The sequence below is a fragment of the Maniola jurtina genome, chromosome 7 (genome assembly GCF_905333055.1).
Source record: "Maniola jurtina chromosome 7, ilManJurt1.1, whole genome shotgun sequence".
In the NCBI taxonomy this organism is placed as follows: Eukaryota; Metazoa; Arthropoda; class Insecta; order Lepidoptera; family Nymphalidae; genus Maniola; species Maniola jurtina.
The window spans coordinates 6014231-6040282 of record NC_060035.1 but is presented as its reverse complement, the minus strand read 5'-3'; the positions used below and the strand labels follow the sequence as shown (position 1 = coordinate 6040282).

General features: G+C 36.8%; 3 protein-coding genes and 1 long non-coding RNA gene across 4 annotated transcripts; 3 read left to right on the top strand and 1 right to left on the bottom strand.

Moving 5' to 3' along the window:
• Nucleotides 1-910: 910 nt before the first annotated feature.
• LOC123866819 lies at nucleotides 911-2253 on the bottom strand. Its single transcript, XR_006796259.1, has 2 exons — nucleotides 1789-2253; nucleotides 911-1048 (listed from the first exon to the last, which is right to left on the bottom strand). It is a non-coding gene; the product is annotated as an uncharacterized LOC123866819 (long non-coding RNA).
• A 587-nt stretch (nucleotides 2254-2840) lies between these two features.
• Nucleotides 2841-10819, top strand: LOC123866562 (protein aurora borealis). The gene is made up of 8 exons (XM_045908204.1): nucleotides 2841-3005; nucleotides 3092-3256; nucleotides 3884-4026; nucleotides 5056-5141; nucleotides 5822-6007; nucleotides 6418-6657; nucleotides 7114-7405; nucleotides 8526-10819. Exons 1-8 carry the CDS (start codon nucleotides 2887-2889, stop codon nucleotides 9320-9322), a joined length of 2028 nt encoding a protein of 675 aa, XP_045764160.1. The 5' UTR covers nucleotides 2841-2886; the 3' UTR covers nucleotides 9323-10819.
• Nucleotides 10820-13154: 2335 nt separating this feature from the next.
• LOC123866563 (pancreatic lipase-related protein 2-like) lies at nucleotides 13155-22360 on the top strand. The gene is made up of 11 exons (XM_045908206.1): nucleotides 13155-13753; nucleotides 13877-13994; nucleotides 16708-16855; nucleotides 16979-17140; nucleotides 17417-17512; nucleotides 17924-18071; nucleotides 18506-18717; nucleotides 19187-19352; nucleotides 19815-19953; nucleotides 21177-21368; nucleotides 22026-22360. Exons 1-11 carry the CDS (start codon nucleotides 13666-13668, stop codon nucleotides 22105-22107), a joined length of 1551 nt encoding a protein of 516 aa, XP_045764162.1. The 5' UTR covers nucleotides 13155-13665; the 3' UTR covers nucleotides 22108-22360.
• Nucleotides 22361-22883: 523 nt separating this feature from the next.
• Nucleotides 22884-24061, top strand: LOC123866564 (THUMP domain-containing protein 1 homolog). The gene has a single exon (XM_045908207.1). The coding sequence runs from the start codon at nucleotides 23045-23047 to the stop codon at nucleotides 23915-23917; it is 873 nt and encodes a 290-aa protein (XP_045764163.1). The 5' UTR covers nucleotides 22884-23044; the 3' UTR covers nucleotides 23918-24061.
• Nucleotides 24062-26052: the final 1991 nt, after the last annotated feature.

The following is a 26052-nucleotide window of genomic DNA, read 5'->3' as shown; positions in this document are numbered from 1 at the left end:
TATACCAAATTTCGTCAGAATCGGTTAAACTGTTGGGCCGTGAAAAAGTAGCAGTCAGACAGTCAGTCAGACAGACAGACAGACAGACAGATAGACAGACAGACAGACACACTTTCGCAATTATAATATTAGTATGGATGTTAGATTTAAGGAAAGTATTTATGGAATTGCTATAAAAAATAAATAAATAAAAAAGATCTTCATGTGCATCTGACATCTGAAACTGCTGAACCGATTTTTAAAATTCTTAGACCAGTAGAAAGCTGAGCAATTCATGAGTGACATAGGCTATATTTTATTTTCAAAAAGTTAGAGATCTTTACTAAAATTGTAATTAGCTACCTGTGCATGTCACTTTTTCATAGCTTAACAATAAAACCAATTTAGATGTTTACCAGAAAGATAGCTTGCATCCTGAAGATGGATACCATACTATATATACTGGAAAATTAAATAAAGTCTAAATAAAGCTATTATTGTTTTTCTACAGACAAAATGACGGGTGTAAGCTTGTATAGTGAATGTAAAATAAGTACTACAGATTCTTAATATGAGGTGTATGACTATAGTCTGCACATTGTATAAAAATAGAAATCAGCCAAGTTTGTGTATTTAATCCTTAGTCTATGACATTCAATTCCATCAGCCTGTATGCGTTCACTGCTGGGCATAGGCCTTTCCAAGAGTGGGCCACCAAACACGGTTCTCCACCTTCCGTGTGGACTATACAAATTTCAAACCCCTTATGGGTTGAATTTTCAAAAATCCCTTCTTAGCTACGTCTACCGTAATGACTATTTGCATACCAAAATCAAGTAGTTTGAGCTGTGCATTGGTAAGTCAGTCAGTCAGTGATTTTTATATGTATAGATATATGGTATGATATTTAATAAACCACTGTTTTACTTGCCTCAATTTGTTCAGGAATGCCTGGTATAGTTCCAACATGTTTCTTTTTCAGTTTTGTAGCTTCTCACACAGCACCTCAGGTGCAGGATTTCACTGTGTTCCCAGTGTAAACACCAATTCAGATGACCAACTCCTTATTCTGGAAAGTTAAGGCAGAAACATAAAGTAAATGGTAAATTATATTATCATTCATTAATAGAGTAAATTTTCTTTTATAGCTCAACAAAAGAACCAGATTTGGAGAAATCCCACAGAGAAACAGCTTGCATCTGGAGACATAGATAGGCATTTTAAGAGCCATGCTTTTTATCCTAGAAAATTAAAGAGTATCCATCTCATAGATAGGAATTTTGAAAAACCGAAACAAAGTCATGAGTATCAAAGTGTTTATTTTATAGGAAGCTTTGAAGTGTATTAAAGAGTTCACACTTCACAATGAACAACATAATGAACATTTTTAGCCACTCATCAGTGAGAATATCCCTGTTTATTTGGTATAATGGATATATTTGGATTTGGCATGTTTAATGAAGAAATTCATCTGAAATTAATCCATACCAATATTATGAACGTGAAAGTGTAACTGTAACTTTTCACAGCCTATCCATTTAACCAATTTTGACGAAATTTTGTGGTGATAGCTGGCATCTCGGAGATGGATGCAGGCTATTTCTTGTTCCATGAAATGAAAGAGTTCTTAAAAATCTAATTCCACGTGGATGAAGTCACAGGCATCATCTATTTGGCACTGAAATAGCTAGCATCCTGGAGGAGACATAGGATACTAATTTTCATCCCAGAAAATGAAAGAGTTCCCATGGGATTTAAAAAATCTAAGTCACGCGAACAAAGTCGCGGGCATCATCTAGTAATACTTACTCTGTGATGACAAAACTATGCTTTCCACCTCCGTAATTGCAGTCTTATATAGTTATCATACTGCATGCATGTATGAGAGTCCCTTTAGCCTTTTCCATCCAGTCGTTCTCGTCCAGCCACTCTCCTGAGGTAGTTTTTCCAGCAGCTTGCACTTGGAGGTTGTTTTACATGCCCTTATCGCCTTCACAGTAAGAACACCCCCAGAAGTCCCCAGAACCCCCAGAAGATGTTTGGTGCATCTTCGGCATTCGCTAGATGTGGGCCACCTTTCCTTTGATCTTCGTGAAAACGCAAAATGCAAGTCCAAACCAAGGAATACATTTCTCAATCGCGGTTATGGTTATTAGCGCTCACTGATTCTTTACACTCGTATACAAAACAAGTATACTCAATTTAAGAAAAAAGACGATAAATTTCTAAGAAAAACATATGAAACAGTGATTTAAATTGGCTAAAAAGTTTTCGTATTTTTTATTGATTTCTACGTTACGCCATTTTTCATTTTTGTTTTATCAGTGTTGTCGACATTTGATTTTATTTCCCCCAAATTCAGATTTTTAATCGTACCTATTGAAATGAGAAATCCAATGAACGACATTGAACATTTTTATATTTTGTATGTTACTGCTACTCTGTTTTATATTACTTTATTCAAAAAATGGTTATCATGTTATATCACTGTAATTTCAAACCTAAATATATTATTTCACTTAAATTTGCTCTATGATTCTTAAAAACCTTTAATTTTGGCAACATGAAATTTAAAGTTAAATCCAATAAAATATTATACTTTTTTCTATAAAAATCTAAGCTCGTTTTTCTTCCACCTTTAGGGTAAAACCCTTAGCTGGTCACACTCCTCGTACGACCATTCCATATAACTATAATACATATAGTAATAAAAAATTTCAAACGTGTGCGTAAAATATAGCTGTGGTAGTGAAGCGAGAAGCTTAATGTCTACCCATACTAATTATGTGAGATAGAAGACATGTACTTGCAATGTACCTAAGCATATTTGAAATACCGTAGGATAGCCGGCCCTGGTGGTGCCAAATCCTAATGTGATGAAATGAAAAATTTAACGTTATTTTCGAAATGAATGTTAAAAATGGCAGTCCAAATTGTAATACAAAATCAACGCCTCCGACAAAAGAAAGGGTTCGAAATCCCTTTGATAAAGTTTTAATTGAAAGGTTACACAAACCAATATGCAGGTATGTAATTAATTACTAACAAACAAAACAACCTTTTCTCAAGTGAAAATATCATGTAATCATCTCTTCTGTTTTTATTTGTATAGTCCGGGCATGTGCAAAATTTACAAAAAGCAAAAAAATGGTACGTTTCGATGGGATATAGACCAAGCGTGTACACTGTTGCCAGCTGATATCGTTGCGTGCAGTAGCCAGTTTGAACCTTCGCCTGATCCTGTGTTGGAGAAAATTGCAGAGGAAGCAAACGAAAAGTAATTATTATTTACATTTTTTAAACGAATATGTTGAGGTGAAAATTCAAAGGAATTGTATAACATCTACATTTACAGCCAAAAGAATGAATACATTATACAAACAATAACTTAGGTAGACACTTAAAATTTGATAGGTATGCTTAGTTCTTATTCAGAGGTACTTCATCCATACTCAACTATTTTATAATGTGAAAGTCTTTTGGAGTTATTTCTGCTGAAACATTGTTGACATTTTGGCACTGAGATAGCTTCTAGCCTGGAGCTATTAGCTATACTTAGCTCCATACGTGATATTGTGAGAGTATAAATATAATAGATAGGTACTCTTCATCATGGAAAATCACAGAGATCCCACAGGATTTTTAAAAACCTAAATAATGCATGTTTCATTCATACAGTTGCATTACTTACTTTGTTTCTATGACACTATACCATAGACATGTTACATTCAAATTACCTACATAGCATATTATAGAAGATACAGGAGAATAGATAGTGCCTTACAAAAATATGACTCAAAGTGTTGCAGTTTTAAATTTTCACGTTATGTATGTAAAACATCCATTCCTTTTTGACATTTATGTGCTTTAATATCATTGCTTTGTTTGTGTTACTTTTTTTCAGATTTTTTTCACAAGAAATGGTTGTACCGAGTCCACTAGAAGTATCCAAAAAGATTAAACCACTTCTATCATCATCTACTGAAAGTAGTAGTAGCTTAATTATTACCAGTTTAGTAAGTGAAAAAACTGTTGAAGTAAGGGATTGTAAGTAAAGTTTTTGTAAATAAGCGATGTTAACAGCTATTTGCACCAAAGTTCTGGTATGCTCTGAATAAGTGTTTGTGAAGTTTCTATTTCTGTTTTGTATCCCTTATTGCTGAGGTCTTGTCACCTTCCTGTAATAATCTGGGCTTTTTGGGGAAAATATTGTGATGGGCTTCTATGTTTTGCATACAATTTGACTACATATGATTTTAGTGGACTAATCGGCCCTAGCATCATTGAAACCTGTAAAATCTATTTAGTGTTTGATTATTCTAGAATCTAGTTCATAACATATCCTTGATGCATATACATAGAGATTATAAACCTGGCTATAGCTTGACTCATGCTAGTGCCTTGTTATCACAGGGAGTCAACCAGTGACTTCCAAGTGACAGCACTTTGCTGCTAATATAAGATGTTAGTGACAATAAACTCAACTCAACATACTCTCCAAAGCACAGGGGAAAAGTGAAGACCAAATTCTACCCTCTAAAATAAGCCTGCCACATTATAAATATAAATATGTACAACTATGCTCATATGATTAGTTGGAGAATGCGGACTGCCAGAGAAGTAGTTGTACTTATTTACATTTATAATGCATATCCCTCATGATAATTAAAATGCTAAAAAAGTATAGTAAGTAAATACCTAGTATTGAAACCAACTGTGCGGCTTGTCTATTTTTACCCACCTATGATGATACATCACGCAAGTAATTTAGTGATAATCACAATGCGAAATCACCATCAGCTTTCATCACCACACATCAGTAAAGCCAACAGACTTCTAGAGTAGAGAAGACCAATTTTTCGTATTTAAAAAGATTATAATTATTGATAAAGGAAAAAAATAGGTGTTTGGCTTTCTGGCTCAAACGAGCTTGTCTGGATGGATGGCTTGCTGTATCTAGCTACCTGCTTCACCAACAAGATTGTTAAGTTTGGTCATGGTCAACTTTCCTCATATTCAGAGCATATCAGAGTTCTTGGTGAACTGTACAAAGCAGTTATTGAATTGTAACTTTAGTTTCAGCCCAGACTGTGTTATCTCTTCCACCAGAGCTTCCGCCTGAAATTGAAACCATTTTACAACAATACTGCACTTTTACACAGGTAACAAGTATTTAGTAGAGTAAAATATTTGATCAGTAGCCTGCAAATCCTGCGAACCTGACAATGATTTTTGAAATGATTTGAAATGATTATTTGTTTTTCAAAATATGTAGGTCTTTTTACAAATTGTGTCTGGGGCCCTGAATTAAGTTAAAACCTGTATCTCAGGGTAACAAAATTGCTTAATGTAAAAGTAACATCATTCATTTTACCAAAGATAATTGAAAAGCTGGCAAACAGAACTAGACTAGTCCAGGAAAGTAAATTATATACAGGATGGCGAAAAACTGAGACTATGATTGCATTTTTATCAAAACTAACCATATTACAAATACGAAAGTGCATTGCTGTGTTGGTTTGTCCTCCAATCACGTCGCTACAGAGCACCGGATCGACGTGATTTTTTGCATGGTATAGATATTTAAAGAGATAGTTGCTGGAGAGTGACTTAGGCTACTTTTCATCCTGGAAAATCATAGAGTTCCCACAGGTTTTTAAAAACTTAAATCCACGCGGACAAAGTCGCAGGCATCAGTTACTTTTAAATAAAAATAAAATTAAATCAACTTTAATAAAAATTAAATACTCCATGACTTAGTTCTTTCTTCTTTCTGGGCTGGTTTCCGCAATTAAACGTTTCCGTCTGTTTGTGGGACTTAGTTCTATAAAATAAATTCCAGGAGCAGAACATATCTGGTGATTATGAAATCACTGCAAACGGCTCTCTGAGGCGGCAGTTAGTTTTCGAGGAGCACAGTGACATGGAGCACGATGACTCCGAGCAGACGGATGACGAGATCCACATAGAACAACGTCCTCCATCTAGATTTGAGGCTCACACACCTGTCGCATTTAGTCCTGACTTGGTAAGTTGTTTTTTTTTTTTTGATGGGTTGCCTTATCGTGCGATCAGTCGGTGGACTATGAACAGGTTGGTTGGAGGACAAGTTTGTGTTCATTAGGAGACAACTTTCCCAGCTGGGAGTTCTCCATGAGTCTCAGCTAAAATATAGTAGATTTCGGGTATAACGACAATGCAGGAACCACTCTATTTTCGTCGTTATATCCAGAAATCGTTACAAGCAAAGGTAAAGTGCGTGTTGTAACCTTTGTTAGTGAGTGTCTATGTTATAAACAACATATTGTCAAAATTTCAAGTTTCTAATCCCAGTGGATTAGGCTGTGCGTTGATTGATCAGTTACATGTATGAAAGACGAGTCAATTGTATAATTTCTTGTAGGTGTTTTACTAACATTGATATTTTTGTATTTGCAGAATTGTGGTGTAGTGACAAAAGGTATGAAACGGACATTCGGCACGCCTCTACACAAAGGGCGACGCGCCGGGAATCCGTGCTACCGCAACAAGATCCTCGATGTGGTGGACTTTGGCGAGCCTTGCTTCAGCCCTATAGAGTTTCGGACGCCGAAGCGCAACCAAACGTCTGCTACTTCGTCGTCCTTGACGTCTGCGTCGATTTCTCCTGTTGCCAAGACTGTTTCTAGTGATGAAGAGGTATGGAAAAATAGTTAAATAAATAGCCAGTTTTTTTAGCTAAGTCAGATTTTTGCACTGTAAGGTCTACATCTCCTGAGGATGCTCCGATTTAGAAGCGAAACGTGCGTCGAGTGTGTTCTGGTGGTAGTACTTGGGGCTTGCTTGGTGGCCGGCTTTTCCTTAGTAGTGGGAGGGCGGGCGCTGTATGTCGCTTGATGCATGTTGTACCGTGCGGTGTATGACGCCTTTGTCAGCGGATTATAGCAAATTAACTTCTTGATTCCTTGTAGATGATAATGATGATGAAAAGTAAACAAACATCAAAAAATTATTTGTGTATTTTAAATTTTGATTTTAAGTGTAATTTTGTCATGTCATGCCACAATGGAGTACGTAAGCGTCGACGAAGATGGTCATTCATTTAATTATGACTCAAAATTGAAATCTTTAAAAAACTCTTAAATTTCTTTGCAGAAAAACAATTTTACGTCACCAGAGTCCGAAGCTATGGCGACATGTCTCGATTGCGCAGTTTCTTCATCGGCCACCAAAGCGGAAGCCGCTTGCTTCTGTAACATCGCTCCAAGTAAATCCATCGTCAAGCGGAGCGCTTCGCTCAAAGACTCGCCTCATAGAAGCAGAAAAGGCTCGTTATCGGAAAAACGCAGTCTAAGCATGTCGAGCTTGAACAGAAGTCGCTCGGTTCAGAAATTGGACTTCAGTATGGATATGAGCATTGATGGCTCCCAACACAATGTCTCTCAAGGTATTTATATATTCTTGCTCTTGATCTATGATTATTATTTTTATTTTTGTTTTGAATAAGAATTTGTGACCTGAATTAAAGATCCTTTTATTGCATTCGAGCATTGTTTTAGTATCAGTATCTATTTATATGGGCCATATAATGATTCGATCGAAATTTCTAGTACCTACAGATCAGTCTAGAACTGCTATTGGTACTTTAGATAATTAGTTTTTGACCATAACATAATATGAGGCAAGCTGGCAAACAAAACGGTGTAGTCGCACGAAATTAAATTTTATGGGAGGACTAAAAAATTGAATGAAAGCTGTTGAAACTTAAATGTATTTACTTTGCAACGAATAGTATATTCGGCAGTATACCGAATACCGAATATTCGGCGAGGCCCCTGACCGAATAGCCGAATATTAGGCAAAAGTATTCGGCTAGATTTTAGCGCCAAAAACTTGTACAGACGTGATTGTTTCGCGCTCCTTTGTTTTGTTCTAATGTACCTACTCATCGCTCGCGCGCCCGCTGTTGCTCTATTACCACAATAATTCAAATACATAGAATCCTCCATTTTTCCAATTCAGAAGATGATTATGTACCTGTGTTATGCATCAATGACTACTTAAATGATTATAACAGAAATGAAAATATGAATATATACGTAATCAATCGATTTTAATTTTTCATTTTACCAATTATTTCTCTATGACAAAATATATTATTTAAGTATTCGGTATTCGGCCGAATAATATGTAGATATTCGGTATCCGGCCGAATATAATAAAAGCAGCCGAATAGGCCGAATACCGAATAGTAACCGAATATTCGTTGCAAGTCTAGTATTTACCGAAAACAACAATGGATTTAATTTGGCACAGATTTGGGCTGTTTTGCTTGAAAATAAGTTCAGATTTATAATCCAAAATAAACAAAATGTTCCAGATCACAAAAGTATTTTATTAGAAGTGTGATTACACACCATTTTATTCACCAGCGCTTCATCATATGCATCTCTGATAGTTTTATGGCCCAAATAAGTACTAAATATGATACATGAGACTTAAATTTCTAATATTTTTAAAGAATATTAATTGACTGAAAGTAATTAAGTATACTGTGAATATTTTAGCGGATTCAGAAAGCTCGCCCAAAGCTAAACAAGTGGCTTGGTCTATAGAAGAAGTAGTGAAAACTAAATCGGAAATAGCGCAATCACATAAAATACAGTCTTCCACTCAAAACTTTAGTGTTAATACTTTACTAGATGAAACACCCATAAAGGGTAAACACAAAAAAAATGTATTATCACATGAGATTAGTAAAATTCGAGCTCCTATGGGATCGAGCCCTGGGCATATGTCTTTAGATAGCAGCTTAGATAATTTAGACATGCCTCTAGTTATGGAAGAAAAGAAAATAGACTTTAACAACATTGATCTCAAACTTTTGACTGAAAACGTTTCCCAATTTGAATACAATTCTAATGCAACGCGCGCGGGAGAGAGTTCTACGAGTTTCAAACGAGTCGATAGCGGCTTTAATGAGAACACATTCTACGCTTCTAGTTATTACGAAAGTGCCATAAAACCCTCAGAGTTGACTGTAACGAATTCGAAGATTAAAACGACGGCTTTGAAGGAAATATCTAATATTAATTGGATGAGAGTCGATAGCGGTTTCAAGGATGAGACTTCAGATAGTATGCAATTTTACTGTAACGACAGCTCCACCAAGAGAGAGTTCCGGTTTTCTCAAGCTAAACTACCGGATAAGGAGAATATTGAGGAATTTGAAAACTTCCTGATCCAAACGCCGAGTAACAACGAAGCAATATCGATGTCCGACATATTTACTGATGACATGACGTTCAATTGCAATTTTTCGTCAACACCATCCAAAAATAAGTCGCGCAAAGTTAATAATTAGTTTAATTAATCTTAGAGGTTAATACATATTTTTAGGAAATTATGATTTTTCGACGCATTTATTAGCTTTAGGTATTGTCAGTGGGTGTGTACGCAATTTATTCTACTAAATAAGTCTGGTGCGTAACATTTTCCATCGGGAACTTACCTATATTCTAATATTTGAAGGGTTCTCTTACATCACTGTTTGTAATCTTCATCCCATATATTCCGGGAGAAGTTGTCTATGCCCGTCTCTCTGTAACCATCTCTGCTCCAGTCAAGATCGGTTGGTTGAATCAGCCGTGCAAAAGCCGTTAAATAGAATAAACTCGCAACTATACTGTGTTCGCTCTTGATTAGTGTCGTGTAGGAATGAGATGTGCGGAACCACTGGTCGTACAATTTTCAAATGCCATTACATTTGCGGTACGTACACGTCTCAGTCACATTTGTGTACAAATAAATTATGCCTAACTCGAAGGGTTGAATATGGATGTAATATTATGTAAAAGTTGTTAGACCTCTTATTAGGTGGTCAGACGATATCAAACGAGTCGCAAGAAGCCGCTGGATTCAAGCGGCGCAAGATTGACATGTGGAAGTCCTGACAAAAAACCTACGTCCAACAGAGGACGTCCATTCGTTAAAGATGATGGTGATGCAGAAATCCCGATGGAAAACGTTTTTCCTTTTCATGTGTGCATGAAAAGGAAAAACTACTAAAAGGCTACGTACAATTATTTTTGAGATTGTTATAAATTCCACCATTAACATTGACAAAAATACTAAAATATATCTAACTAGATAATGCCCACGACTTCGTCTGATTTGAATTTTCAAAAATCTCGTGAGAACTCTTTAATTTTCTGGGATAAAGAGTGAAACTTCCGTCAAAATCGGTTCTACTAATGGGCCGTGAAAAGATCCCACATAGATAGACATACTTTCGCATTTAATTATGGTATGGATTATTATTTACTCCTCTCTCTTCAAGAACTATTATTGTAATTGTATGTTATGGCTGATTCTATTGTACACAATCTATAAATGAAACTAAATGAACAAGTTTTAATCTTTTATCCTTTTCCGTAGGTAGTGTTATGAAAGGAATAACAATAGATTTACACCTGTCATATTCGATAAGTTTAGAACTAATTCTAAAATGATAGTTTTAAATGTATTGTAAAATGTATTGCTATCCTTTTCATAAGGAAAAAAAGGAAGGAGGAAAAGGATGGCATTATTTAGATGTGTGAATTTTGTTTAGAGATTTGTATAGAACAGACACTATCTATATCTTTATTTTATTATTTTTGGCATTATAAAGTACACTTCACTGTTTGTATGATAAGTAAATTTTGATTTGAATCTACTTTTGTAGATTTATATTTAATGACGTTAAATAGTTTAATAATAGTAACGTGACTTAACAATAATGCATGAAATTATTTTTTGAGATATGTGTGTTTACTTAATAGATGTTTAATCAAATAAAATATTAAGACTGAACCTCTTACAATGCTCTTCATTTATTTCTGAACGATGTGGTTACCTTATATTTTATATTAGTCGATTTAACAAAATTTTAAGCCTTTCTTAGAAGAAAAAGGTTTAAAAGTCTGTTTGAAAGGCTTAAAATTCTGTTAAATCGCCGTTAGAGTATATGCATCTTTGTCTTTTTGATATTGTTAAAAAAGGACGGACCTTATAATATTTGCCAATTTAAGTGAATTTTAAGCCTGTATAAGCGTCGATTCTGATGTCTTTCTCTAAACTAAAATTAGAGTATCTGCGTCTTTTTCTTTTTGATATTGTTAAAAAAATGAACTTTAAATTTTAGTCCTACTCTACAAAAAACACTATGCTAAAGACTGGCACTTAAAGTCACGAGTTTTGACAGTTTTAAATTACAAGTGTAAATTAAAAATTTATAACACCCCCGACAAGTGAAGGTTACAGTAACTAGAAAAGAGATGATAACTTTCAAACGGCTGAACTGATTTTCTAGGATTATAGCTATTCCAAAGTATCTGAGTTTTCCAAAACATCATTTTCAAATAAATACGTAATTATGTATCTAGGCAACGTCCATCTTGACAGCTTGACATTTGTCAATTGACACTTGAATATTATGAACCAAAGGCGTGGTTCAGTGCGACGCGGACGCGGACGGACGGACGGTAAAATGTATGAAACCTCAACAGCGCGTTCAGAGCGACGCGGAGCTGTCCGCGTCGCGGAGTTGTTGAGGTTTCATACATTTTACCGTCCGTCGCGGACGTCCGCGTAGGTCATCCGCGTCGCACTCAAAAGGCCCTAAGGGTTATCTAACCTTCTTTTCTACAAGAAAACTAGAAAAGAGCTGATAACTTTTAAATGGCTGAACCAATTTTTTTGGATTATAGCTAAGAACACTCTCGATCAAGCCACCTTTCAAACAAAAAAAACTAAATTAAAATCGGTTCGTTCGTTTAGGCGCTACGATGCCACAGACAGATACACAGATACTCAGATACACATATGGCATTATTCATATTATTTTACAATCATTAAAATTAAAATATTTAGCTTTGCCAGCATCATCGATGTTGTAGTTTTTACTAAAAATCACGCGGGAACCATTAAATCATGTTTTCCAAATAATGTTTAACTTTTGTGCTTTTCATTTCATTGAATAGTTAGGATGTGAAGAAGTAACAGATACTATTTTTAACGCACTTCCAATATGGGAGAGATTCTCGTTTTACCGCGTTTTTTACTGAAACATCCAGCCTCAATTTCATAGGTTTAACTCAATTTGGTGTTGATGAGCGAATGAATGACTCAAAATTATGGTTCTATTTTTAAGCGGGATTTTCTTGGGGTAACAATTGCCTGTATATCCTTGATATCAATGCCACAATTATTATCTCTTAGTTCATTTTAATTAACCTCGTCTTATGTTAACGTCTAGTTGATCTACGTCTATCAAAACATGTAACAGATAGTAAATAATTATTTTCATATTGGATGTTATGAATATAACAAGATACAATTGTTTACATAAAGTTTTTTAAACCGGATTTCGCAAGTTATCAAATTACAAAGTCCGATTATTGACATTTTTATACCTACCTGTTGTATTAGTAGTTGTTTTCAATAATGTATATATATTGATTGTAATTTGCGTAAGTAATTAAAAATACCTTTCTCCCGGTTGCTCGGAAATGGCTTCGTTACTAAAAAAACCAAGTGCGAGTCCAACTCACGCACCGAGGGTTCCGTACTACAGAAGAAGTAAAATTACTGTGACAATCATCGTTAGCGAACCGCAAAACTAACTTTGTAAAGTTTTATTAATAATACCTACTTAGTTTTAGTTAGGAGTACAGTTAATATTTTTTTAAACTATGCTACTTAGAGCGTTGGTTTTATTTTTCCTGTAAAATATACATCAAAAATTAAAGATTTTCAAACTTCGGAGGTAGGGGGGCGAGGATCTTTTTCCGTTATTTTGCACGATAAATCAAAAACTATAATGCATAAAAATCCATTTTTAAATGTTCGGGCAAAGCCCGTCCATATGATATTCCACTCGATGTACTTAAAGGTATTTATCATTTTATATCTTACTTTGAAATTTCGAATTTCAAGTCCCCGAATTCCCCCCTTTTTTAATTAAACTAAAAATAAATTTCGTTTTTTTTTTTGATTAAGTAAAAAGTCCTTGATAGAACGAAAAACTGCGGAGTTTGCTGTGTGCTAGTTAAATGTGTATTGTGTGTTAATAGTTGTCACGTATGACATTATTAATTAACTAGTAGGTAGATATTTTCATAATATAACACATAATAAAGATCTGAGTAGGTACCTACGTCAATTGTAAAATTGTTCGCGCCCTACATATCGCCAGCGTGTCTAGACTAATTCTTTGTTGGGGAGATAAAAACGGCAATAAAATCAATCGAACATCACAGCGGCCCTAGTACCTACATAATTAATTACTCGACATCCTATTATAACTGAGACTCGTGCGTCAATCGCGTTTAACAAAATAACAGAAGTTTGATAACGTCGTAACCCCTCTTATCGGCATATCCCGGAACGTCTGCGAACTAGAACCAATGCGGATCTATTAGGTGAAGATACGTTCCAGCAGAGGTTGTGTCCAGTGCATAATGAACTAGGTATATAAACAAGGGACGCCTTGAAATTATTTCATTACACATCCAACTGGACAATTAGCAGGACTCTACACTGCACAGTATCAATTACAAATACAGAAACGAACGATTGATAAAGTACAGTGACACGTGGGTCATATTACGGTTTCACGTTACACTGTTTACCGAAAGTTGGTCGCGTCTACTTACGTGTGTAAAAATGTTCAACAAAACGAGTGCTACGTTAATGCTGCAAACTATTATTGTGCTGATGGATAAACAGAACTCGACCACTTTTCCTACTTATGGTTAGTTTTTCTTACTTTTTCCACCACTTACATTTATACTTGCTTACCTTTATTAAAAAAAAAAAATTAGAGTATTTGGTAAATCTTTATTTTTCTAATAAGTACAAATATTTGTTCTTTAAGAGGACGCAGAGCTGGAGCGGTGCTACCCACCATACGGATGTTTCTCGAAAGCTTATCCTTGGACCGAACATCGCCCTGATAACTACTTCCCCGTTTCGCCGGAGACTTTGGGCGTGCGGTGAGTATCTGAAAAAATAATAAGCACTTTAAAAAATAATAATTTATTACCATGAGAAGAAGCGGTGGTTTCCTAGTGGTTAAGACGTTGACCTCTTATTCAGGAGGTCGTGGATTCGATCCCGGCGCTTGTGGTTTTCACCCACATTTATTTAATTTCCTCTACTTGGTAGGCTCTTACAGCTAATCTAAAGATGAATTGTAATGCACTGAGAAATTCAGGTACTTATCATTTTTTAACCGAAATCGAACATGCTACTAGTAGGGAAGGAATAAAAACGTATCTATTCTATGCTATGTATTATGGTTATAGTTAAAAGTCTATTTTTTAAGTTACACTGATCGTCATCGACAATTCGATAGACTCAACTCTCATTTAATCATAACAAGATTTAAAGTCGGTCAACGCATTATATTCCTGCTTAACAGGGCTCTCTAGGTCACTTACTCCATACAATCGTAGTTCCAATTCATTTGAATATTAAGCAACCAAAGTCCATGAAATTTTGTGCCTGTGGTGTTTTAGATTTTTCTAAAAATATGTAGTTTTAAAATTACAAGGGCTCAAAGATTTGTATGTGAATTTTTAAGACCGCGTAACTTTGAAACCGAATATTTTAACAGAAATCTGGAAAACCACAGGCATATATATTAGTTTCTAGAATATGTCTGCAAAATTTCATGGACTTGGTTGCTTAATATTCAAATGAAATTGGAACTACGTTTGTATAGAGCGAGTGACGGAGAGACCCCTCTTAAGGCATAAGAATATACTAAGAGGGTGTGTCATTAAAAGTGATTGTCATGAATATGTTGCGATAAAACTTGTTTATCCCTAGCTAGCCAATGATAAGCATATTGGTAAGACCTTTTTAATTAATTAATGTCTCGCAGTGCATTGTAGATTAATGCTATAATGTATGAACTGTGAAGTAACATTATAATTTTAGTCTACGATGAGCTTTATAAATGAGGTATATCATTACAATGCACCCTAGCGCCTATGACCGTCCCTGGGATGCAAGCTATCTCTGTACCTACCAGTCAAAATCAACGGATAACGGATCAACCATTTTAAACGGATAGGGTGTGTAAAGCTAACCGACATGCATTTAGGTAATATGTAACACATTTGTATATTACATATTTTTTAGTTAAAATTTTTTTGTACATAATTTTGCCATAACTTATAATTGAATCTAGTGGGCAACGATGAAGCTTGTGAAGGTGAAGCTAATACTTTCTTCAGAATATAGGTACTTAGGTATAGTACGCGACTGTTCGAGATGGCAATCGGGGTATGAGGTGGGGAGACGTCCCGCACACCCACACAGCCTCCGCGCTAACCCGGTGCGGGATAGCGCGGGTGACGTGCGGGTGTGCGGGACGTCCCCCCACCTCATACGCCGATCGCCATCTCGACCTGTTAGGTACTATACCTACGTACTTATCTAGCTAATATTTTAAATACGTATAAAATCAACTGTCACTTATCACAAAAAGAGGTCCAACCTTTCTATACGTTCCGTTCAAAGTACGATTGCTAATAATACAGTTTCCCCCAGTCTTATCTTAATTATATTATTCAGAATTCAGATAAGACTGGGGGCTCGTCCGTGACATCGATCTATCACAGTAGTCAGTGCGCTGAGTCAAAACAAATATTCGTCGCTGCATACTTAATTGCATTGTGATATTATCATCGAACGAACAGGACAAACAAGTTGGAATTTCCGTACACAACGCTTGTCCTAAAAATCCCAAAGGTTCAAGAGAACCCTTTTATTTTCTACGGAGTTGAAGTCGTGGGAATCATACACTTAGTTACTTACGAGTATATAGGTAGATAACACGTAAACCGCTCAGTCTAAAGTTCGCGAATTTTCCCGAGGGCGACCTGCAGATTAGACTTATCTTTGATCCCAGGACCTTAAATAAGGTCTGAGAGCTAAACAATCCAGCCATACCTATGCAATATTTTTAACATTTATCAAATAAACACTGTTGACTCCATATTTCCTAACCAGGTTACCCCACAAAATGTTAATATTTATTTTTACTTTAATGAAAACTATGAACAATAAACTCAATTAATAAAAAGTTTTTATCACTTAATCCGTCCAGCAAGGGGTTATTCAAAGGGCCGAATAACAAATTCATTCTCAAAAAGCCGGCAACGCATTGGTGGTTCCTCTGGTGCTGCAAATCTTCCTAGGCCTGCTCGTTTGCTCGCTTTTTATAAAAAGAATTAACCCCATCATTCCATTCATCAGCCTCAATGCGTCCACCACAGAACCTAGTCTGCTGCCTTTCCTATCCACTTACCTTCGGTTGTGAATCCATTGGGGTAGGATCGTTTCATTTTGTACGTATTTACTGATACGTAGACTCCACTCCTAAACATAACATATTGTATGCCCCATGTGGCTGTCTGTTCAGCCATAGCTAATATGACCTGGGGCTCGAATGCGGTAGAATGACAGCTACAATGCCACAATCGCAATCACCTCTGATTGACTGACCTTTGCCACTACTGGCTACAATGCATTTTTGCAACAAAAATAGCAAAAATTCAGTCATTCGCAACAATTGCGATTGTAGTAATAATTGATGTAGGTTTGCTGCCCACATTAGCGGTGTCTGCCATAGCCGTCCCATCACTTAAACTTGCTAATCTTTTACGTTATGATTTTAAAACTGGGTTTGCTTTTCAGATACGCAGTGTTTACACGAAGAAACCGCAAGATCCCAGTACTGTTGCAGTCAAAGGATGTAGAAAAGATTCGGAACGCCAATCTTGATCCCCGAGGGCCTTTCTATTTCATCTCGCACGGATTTTTGGAAGGCGGTCATAAACTTTGGGTGAGCATTATGTATTTTATCATTTTTGAGCGTAGAAATTCCTTCACATTATATTATCTTGAGCTCTGCATTAGCCTTTTTCTTAGTAAACTCTTTCTTAGTAAAAAACTCTTTTTGTTTTAGATTCAAAACTTGGCGGATGCGCTTTTAAACCAAAAAGGGAACGATGCAGCCACTGTCGTGGTTGTAGATTGGCGCAGAGGATCTCAGCCGCCGTATGGGCAAGCGGTCGCCAATATAAGGCTTGTTGGTGCTACGACTGCTTATTTGATACGTACTATCTACGTAAGTGAATCTAGTTTCAGTGATTTTAAAAGCGATATGCCTACATAAAACGCATGACCGATAGAATCGCTAATATTAAAACCTAGTTTCAGCGATTTTAAATGCGACATACAGTCCGACTGTAAGACCTTTAGCACCTTAATGATCATATTCGTGTGGCACGGTTATGCACATGATATTTTTGATTTTTCGAACCCCATTTATGATTTAGCCTCAGTATATTTCCCTATCACCAAAAATGTATAATTCCTCAAAGATATAATTTTTTTGTTACAGGAAGTGTTACAGTTGCCAAACTTAGATAATTTCCACTACATCGGGCATTCCTTAGGAGCGCATCTAGGAGGCTATTGTGGGCACGCTTTACAAAAAGTAAGATATACTTACACATTTAGAATTTAGATCCCCTTCATACTAGCGTTTCTCTAGCATAAACGTTCGTCAAACGTACGCACTGTGCAATCGCGAACTATTTGAAATTAACCATTATCAGTTTGTGTTAAGGTTTAAATTGTAAAAGCTACACTTTGTGTTATTACGGTTCGATGTTTTTTATATTTTTCATTATGAAACGACCGCTTGTGGCCATCTAGACACTACCATAACTTCACTTATCTGCTTTATAATAATTATATGCTATAATATGCTTTTATAATATTTAGAGATGACAATCTATACTTATAATAATCTCTAAATAATGTCATTGGTCTGCTTTAGATACAAGTGGTTATTGTCTTTGCTTTAGTTGAAAACTCAACTTAAAAAAGTGGATTATTTTTTCAGAATTACAACCTAAAATTAGGTCGCATTACCGGTCTGGACCCCGCGGCTCCGTACTTTAGCAATACGGTGACGCTGGTTCGCTTGGACAAGTCTGACGCCCAGTTTGTCGACATCATTCACAGCAATGCTATGCCGTTATATCTCTCAGGTAATACACGCTATATCTATCTACCTGCCTTTGACTGCTTCATTGATCTAGATTCTAGCCACTAGACTAGTGGCTAGCATAAAACCCCAATGGGAACTCTGATAGCTTGATAAAGTCTTTCCGGGATAAAAAGTAACCTATGCCCGTCTCCAGGATGTAAGCTATCTCTGTAGCAAATAGATAATGCCCATAACCTTATCCGCGTTGATTTAAGTGTTTTAAGAATCCCGTGGGAAGTCTTTGATTTTCCAGGATTATAAATATCCTATGGTCATCCCTGGGATGCAAGCTAACTCGGTACCTTTCGTCATTAAATTTTAAACCAAAATCGTTTTAACGGATAGGCCGTGAAAAAGTTAACAGATAGACAGGCACACTTTCGCAATTATAAAAAAAAACTTAGTTCAAATAGTAAAACGCCACACGTCTTCCAGGTTTCGGTATATCAGAACCGATCGGTCACATAGATTTCTTCCCAAACGGCGGTTCGACTCAGCCGGGCTGCAAGAGAGGAGGGCAGGAGGACGACATGTATAGGAAGGTGGTGCAATTTGTCAGCTGCGACCATGAACGCAGCTACGAACTGTTCACCGAGAGTGTAGCTCCTACGTGCCCTTTCATGGCCATCCAGTGTAAATCTTATGAGGTACGCACTTATTTTACTACTAGACGACGACTTCGCGTGGACCTCTGAATCCAGTGGGAACTCGGAGACCTCTACCCAAACGGCGGTTTGACTCAGCCGGGCTGCAAGAGGATGGCAGGGCGTATATAACGACATTTATAGGAAGGTGGAAGGCCGCCTATCTGTCAGCGGGCTGTATCTTGTGAACCGTAATAACTAGAGAGTTGAATGTGTATTTTTATTGCCGCTATAACAACAAATAATAAAAATTTCAAAATGGCCATAAAAAAATTAGAGAGTGTTATTTCTTAAACGATGGTGCGGAACCCTTCGTGTTTGAGCCCGACTCACAGAAGACGGATGGACGGATAGCGGAGACTTACTAATTGAGTCCCGTTGACACCCATCGCGTACGGAACCCTGACAAGCATGTATAAGTTTAGTTATTAATAACATAGGATAAATAATTAACTAGGGCCGTCATTTTCAGGCATTTTTAGAGGGCAACTGCACAACCTGCGATAGCAAACATCTTTGCATACCAATGGGTTTGCACTCGCACACTGTGTACAAGCGCTTGCAGTCCAGCAGCATGGTCGATTCCAACTCTAACATTGTTCTCTACTCAACGACTGGCAGCTCCAAACCGTTTTGTAGTGAGTACTAAATTCAACATACATCATATCCTACGAATAACGCCACAACGGCCGGAGTGGCGTTCTTTTTTTTCTGATTTAGAATGTACTCTCTCAATTACAATCACAAATTCACGGTTTTCAGATTTATTCCTTTACTTGTGCTATAACACCAGAACTACCTGCCTTTCATGATTCTACATCTAAGGGTGAAATTTATTTATTTGCTAAGACTTTGCTTAGACTTTAGATTGAGTTAAAACGAGACAATATAGATCTTTAACTCCGTCTTAAGTTTAAGCAAAGTCAGAGTGCGCGTTATAGATCTCACCCTAAGAGAGGTACCCTTTAAGTTCCTTGACAGACATCAGACAGACAACGAACTTGTCCTATAAGGGTTCCTATTTTCCTTTTGAGGTACGGGTCTACGGAAACCTAAAAATTGGAACGAAATGTACAACGACACCACAATTTTTGTTACAGGAGTACATTACGAGGTTACTATAAAGATATCGAACTCATCGGAGAGCATACGCCACGGCCCGGATGTGGGGAGGATATCGCTGACTCTCGTCGATAGGAATAATAACAAGAGCGATCACAAGTTGATCAATGAAGAACAGTGAGTATAAATCATCGTTACACTCTTTATTTATTACTAGCTGGTGTTGTTAGCTCGTCCAAAGCTGGAGGTCTGAGGCTGAAATCTATAGAGCGTACTTTGACTTAACTCAGACTTAAGTTTCAGTTAAAACGGGACAGACTTATGTCCGTGAAATAACGCTGTCTCGTTTTAACAGTGTTTTAAGACTGAGCAAAGTCAAAGTGCGCTCTATAGATTTCAGCGTAAGTCCGACCGAACCTCGTCCTTACGGCCAATTCTTCAGTCTTAACCCCTAAGGGGGTAAAATAGGGGGTTTGAATTTGTGTAGTACATGCGGGTAAAGTCGCGGGCATACGCTAGTAAATATAAAAGTAAAACTTAGCTGGCATTACATATTATGCAGGTCCAAGTTCAAAAGCGTTGTTTGAAATTGATTGTTTCAATGCTAAGATAAACTTAAAAACAACTATAAAAAAATCGTACACGGAACTACGTTATCATTGTTTATAAAATCTATATCATTAAGTAGTTAGTAGTTTTTATGCTTTTGATAAAGATATAAAAATAATGCGTGTAATGAGTAATGACGTAGTAAGATAAAAAACCGGTCAAGTGCGAGTCGGACTCGCACACGAAGGGTTCTGTACCATCGTACAAGATAAGTCCGACAAGGCTCTTTTGGCCCGTGGCTAAAATCGGAACTAAAGCTGCTATCTAGAGAAGTGCTCTTGTTGATAGTTCGCTGTGTCGGCATAAAGCGACAACTGCGCCCACACTCAAGTGCCAAAAGAGCCTTGTCGGACTGTACAATACTTATTTGAATGGCTTTTGGTTTTTTGTTAGGTATTTGTTGTTATAGCGGCAATAAAAATACACACTGAAAATTTCAACTCTATTGCGTCTCATGAGATACAGCCCGCTAACAGATAGATATGTACCGACAGCGGAGGCTTAATAATAGTCTTGTACTGTTGGCTTAGTAATAGTCTGTCATTCTTTTTTTTTATGGATTAGCGCTTGTCTGCAATCATACCTGATGGCAAGTGATGATGTAGCTTAAGATGGAGCACGCAGGACTCTTCAAATCTTTAACTAAATAGCGTATAACTATAAAAAAAATCACGTCTATCCCTTGCTCCGTTGCGGAGGCTTGGAGAACAAACCAACGAATACACTTGCATTTACAATATGGGTAGTGATTTACAAAATATTATTACTAATGCAAATTACTTTGTTTACAGAAAATACTATAGGCCCGGGGATGTTGAGACCAAGTTGTTAGCCTTCAAAGATACCGGTCATCCGCCCATTTCCGTGATTGTTGAGTGGAAATATGAAGCCAACCTGCTTAACCCAATGACTTGGCGACTGCTGCAGTCCTCCAGTGTATATATCGAATACTTGAAGATATCATCGCTTGAATACAACACTGTGTTAGTATTTAGAATATTTTATCAATACTCAATAGTGAAATCCATACTATCCATACTAATATTATAAATGCGAAAGTGTGTCTGTCTGTCTGTCTGTTACCTTTTCACGGCCCAACAGTGTAACCGATTCTGACGAAATTTGGTACACGGTTAGCTTTTATCCCGGGGACGGACATAGGCAACTTTTTATCCCGGAAAATCAAACCACGGGCTCTATAAAAATCTAAATCCACGCGGACGAAGTTGCGGGCATCCTCTAGTTCAATATAATCTGTCTGATAGCCTCGTGATTAGGATGTCCGCCTCCTAATCTGCGGTCTAATCCGATACCGGATTCAAATCTGAATATCAGTACCGTATTATATAGTAGGTGGGACTTCGTCTGTGTTTTGGTGTTAGCTGGCGGGCGTGCTCTGCCTTTTTGGAGTGTTTTTTTTTTTTTGTTAAAACTGACTGGAAAGCGCTCTAAGGGGGTGCCGTGTGTGTGTCGGCGAGCGCCGGCATAGATGGGGTCCATATTGGTACAAATAACTACAAACCGACAGGTCGAGATTGCAATCGAATCGGGGGGTGACGCCCCACACACCCGTGCTTATCTCGGCCGGTCGCATATTATAGGTTATAGGTATGTATAAAGTGTTTTGTTCTTTGTTTCAGCATCACCGTGTGTCCGAAATTCAAAAAACCGGTTGTCACAAAACTAAAGACTATAATGAAAACAAGTTACTGCACAACATGATACCGAGAACGAAGGATTTTGAGAAAATGTTTCACAATGCAAGGAATTTTCTGTTAAACATGGAAAATTCAAAGTATTCCAGTAGTATTGTTATTTAGGATTTATTATTAAGATACTTATTATTTTGTTACATTAATTAATATGTTAATGTTAAATAATGTGTAAGTGCAGTAATTAAATTACAATGTAATAAAAATGCCTTTGTTATGTAATTTAGTAATAATTGAAAAAATAAAATACATTATTGAATATTATTTGGTTTTTTTCTTTTAAGATACATAAGGACAGGATAGGGATGATGCCTGTTAGGTACTGCATTTGGATAACTAGTGCATTTTCCCTGTACCTATATATATTTTTGGTCTGGAAGGAACACTAGCACGAGCGGAACACTAGCACTAGAGCGAGAGCAAGAAATCTCTCGCTTTAATTCGTCACTTCAAGTGGAATAGCGATAAGTATTTAGATATTTGCTTCAAGTCAGTATTGGAAGTGAATTATCTATTACTAAATTCTACTTCATGAGGTTGTACCTACCATGAAATTAGGAAGTAAGTACTTAGTACCTAAGTTTTGTGCAAGGATTGTCGAATATTATTGTGTATAAAATCCTTGTAATGTGAGCATAAAATAGTTAAACTCCATGCGAGTTTTATGTTACTAATTGAGCGAGTTGAAGGCATCGTGTAGACGTGTGTGTGTATGTAGAAAGCTTGTGTTAAACGGAACGTTTTAATCACAGAAGTTCCGCTAGTTGTCAAATGTGTGCAAACTGCAAATGTCACTGTCACACACCACGTCAACATTGACATGATAGCATGGGTGTATCTTTTGCTATTATTATGATTTCATAATTCAATTCACGTAATAATTGTTATATCATAGCCTATCCTTTGAATTAAACCTGCAACAGGGGCGTAGTGAATCGTCCAACACAATGGGAGACACCCGGAAAAAGAAAAAGTTCTACTTTCGCAAGCGTAGAAACAAATATTTCCTAGAACCCGGCTTCAGAGGTTTCTTCTGCACGTGCAATTTCAGGGAGAAAGATTGCGTGAAGGAAATGTACAACTTGTTGAATGAGTACGCGGGCAAATTGTATCCCGAGGAGGAGGTGAACAGCGCCAGGCCGGCGTCCGCCGAGCCGGAGGACCGGACCGACACCGAGTCCGACAATGAGACTGATATTGGAGACATGCTGAAGCAGGAGGTGGAATCCATGAGGAAGGGCTCGCAGAGTTCCCTCAGACACAAGCGTTTCCAGGTGGTGGAGACGGGAGCGTCTAACTGTATTTTCATAAAAACCAATCTACCTAGTCCAGAAGAATTGACTAACGCTATCATAAAAGATCTGTCTACTACGAAAGTACAGAAAACACGACATGTTTTACGTTTACTCCCTATCATGGCTACATGCAAAGCGAACTTACCCGACATAATGGAATGTGCTGGCAAACTGTTTGACAAATACTTCTTAAAAAAGCCATCAACATTTGCTGTGATCTTCAACAAAAGGTTTAATAGCAGTGCATCTCGAGAACTAATTATAAAAGAGCTTGCGGAAATGATTGTCCTCAAGAATGGTGAAAACAAAGCAGATTTAAAAAATCCAGGGCTCTGTATAATAGTTGAGATAATAAAAGGCATATGTCTTCTAAGTGTTGTAGACAATTACTATTCATATAAGAAGTATAATCTTCATGAAATATGTAAAGAGGATACGCCCATTGATACGGAGGAGACTCAAGCGAAAAAGTTTAAGGCTGATATTATACCACCAGCAGCTGAAGAGTGTAGTAAAGTTGAGTGAACTGAATGTTTTATTCTTTACAATGTATTCCAATTTCTAGGTTAAGGCAACCTGGGGCCCCAATACCAATTCTTGCACCAAATTTATCTCTATTTCTTACTATCTTTTTAAATAAATGAATGTTTTCTATATGTGTAACTTAAACAATGGTTTTCTTTGTCCTCTACCTTACTCAGTACAAAAATTACTAATATCATAATAAAATAGAATATAAATTGTATGTAATAATAATGTAATGTCAAATAAGTGTGTTTAAATGTGTTATGTAATAGAAGATAAGTTGGCTATGATGTAATGAGCATTATGTAAGGCTTACATAACTGTTATATAAGTGCTACTTTGTAGTAACTTAGTCACGGTCTACACAAACCATAACTTGTAGCTTGACTGGACCAGTAGGGCAGCAACTTGTTGCGTTGCACGCCATTCATACTAGATGGCGCCATAGACCGTATTCTATGCATATTCTCAGAGTATTTCTTGCCTGTTAGAAATAAAAATAATAAGTATACTAAATACTATACTATAAGGCCTCATTTATACGAGAGCTTTTTTAACCTCGTTAAAAAAAGCGTTCAAATAGAACAATTGATGTATTCCCAAGTAGGTACCTACCTACCTACGTCTCTAAGTAGATATTTACCGACATCGTCAACGCCAGAATATTATTCTTGAATTTATCGTGGTTTTCAACCCCTATGTTTGCTTTGAAGAAGTTTGTTTACGCGTATCTTACGATCACAATCCTGTTGTCCCAAGCTCGGAGCCTCGAGTAATGTAATTAAATTTTACTGAATAGAACTCCTTCGAACTTTCTAAGAAGAGGTTTTGCTTCGAAAGTTTAAAGAGTATTATCTACTGTGAGAGTAGTAGGTACCTACCGATGTCTCTATACACTTAAGACTTAATTTCATTATGCATGGTGCCTTTTTTACACGAACATCCAATCCAATCCAGTTTTCTATGCAACGAACAGCATTTTTCTGTACAACATTGGGTAGATATGTTTAAGTTTTAACTTAAAAAAGGCAGTTTTGGGAAACATAATTTTATTATAATACCTATTACCTGATAGAAGCTGTGATAGCCTGGTGGTTAGGACTTCCGCCTACTAATCGGAGATCGGGGTTCGATCCCGGACACGCACCTTTAACTTTCGAAGTTAGGTATGTGCGTTTTCAGTAATTAAATATCACTTGCTTTAACGGCGAAGGAAAACATCATTGTGTAGAAACCTGCATGCCTGAGAGTTTGCCATAGTGTTCTCCAAGGTGTGTGAAGTCTGCCAATCCGCACTTGACCGATGTGGTAGAATATGGCCAAAACCCTTCTCACTCTGAGAGGAGGCCAGTGCTCTATACTGAGCCGGCGATGGATTGATTATGATGATGATGACCTATCTTCGTCTCAACATGGTCTCACGATAGTTGGACATATTCGTAGGTTTATTGCTATTCGCAGTCGATGTCGTGTCCAGCGAGTTTCTGAGATTCACTTGAGTCGTCTATTTCTATGGTAGGTATAGGTATTCCGATTTCTGGGGCGCTGCGTTTTCCACTGCGAGGACTTCCGGACCTCAATTTGGGGAAAAATTGACACAAAATAAAACAAACCCACAAAGTCGATGGTAAAAGTTTGTATTATAAACCTCTAAACGAATCTAGATTTTGTTTTGCTGTAGGTGTGTAATATGAACAGCTGCAATATTTTTATCAGTAGGTGGGCACCATAATCCATATGCGCATATAATTTGACCATCACTGTAAAATGCGGTAATCGATTTAGTTACTTATTCAGGGAGAATTAATATCGTACATAGGTACATACCTACCTATCACCTTATGACTAAAGTTGTTACTAGTGTCTTCCTTGGTTAGTGACTTTTGTATACTTAACAACAGCGAAATAATAAATCTTTTATATACTTAGGTAATCTGAGGTACAAGAAAACTTTCGATTTTATTATTTTTAACAAAACAAAGCTAATTTTATCCTTGTCAAATTGTCCTAGGAATAAAGTTGGCACTTACTCACCTTCCAATTACCTACTGACTTACCTACCTTTGTAAAATATTAAAAAATCTTCATTGTGTATTTAGTTCAAAACGTAATGTTTCTTAGACTACGTAATACGT

Coding starts and splice junctions, on each gene's coding strand:
- LOC123866562 (XM_045908204.1), top strand. CDS start 2,887: ATGAATGTTAAAAATGGCAGTCCAAATTGTAATACAAAATCAACGCCT. Junction 3,257..3,883: donor GCAGAGGAAGCAAACGAAAA/GTAATTATTATT, acceptor ACTTTTTTTCAG/ATTTTTTTCACAAGAAATGG. Junction 7,406..8,525: donor CCAACACAATGTCTCTCAAG/GTATTTATATAT, acceptor TGAATATTTTAG/CGGATTCAGAAAGCTCGCCC.
- LOC123866563 (XM_045908206.1), top strand. CDS start 13,666: ATGTTCAACAAAACGAGTGCTACGTTAATGCTGCAAACTATTATTGTG. Junction 19,353..19,814: donor CAGCTCCAAACCGTTTTGTA/GTGAGTACTAAA, acceptor TTTTTGTTACAG/GAGTACATTACGAGGTTACT. Junction 19,954..21,176: donor AAGTTGATCAATGAAGAACA/GTGAGTATAAAT, acceptor CTTTGTTTACAG/AAAATACTATAGGCCCGGGG.
- LOC123866564 (XM_045908207.1), top strand. CDS start 23,045: ATGGGAGACACCCGGAAAAAGAAAAAGTTCTACTTTCGCAAGCGTAGA.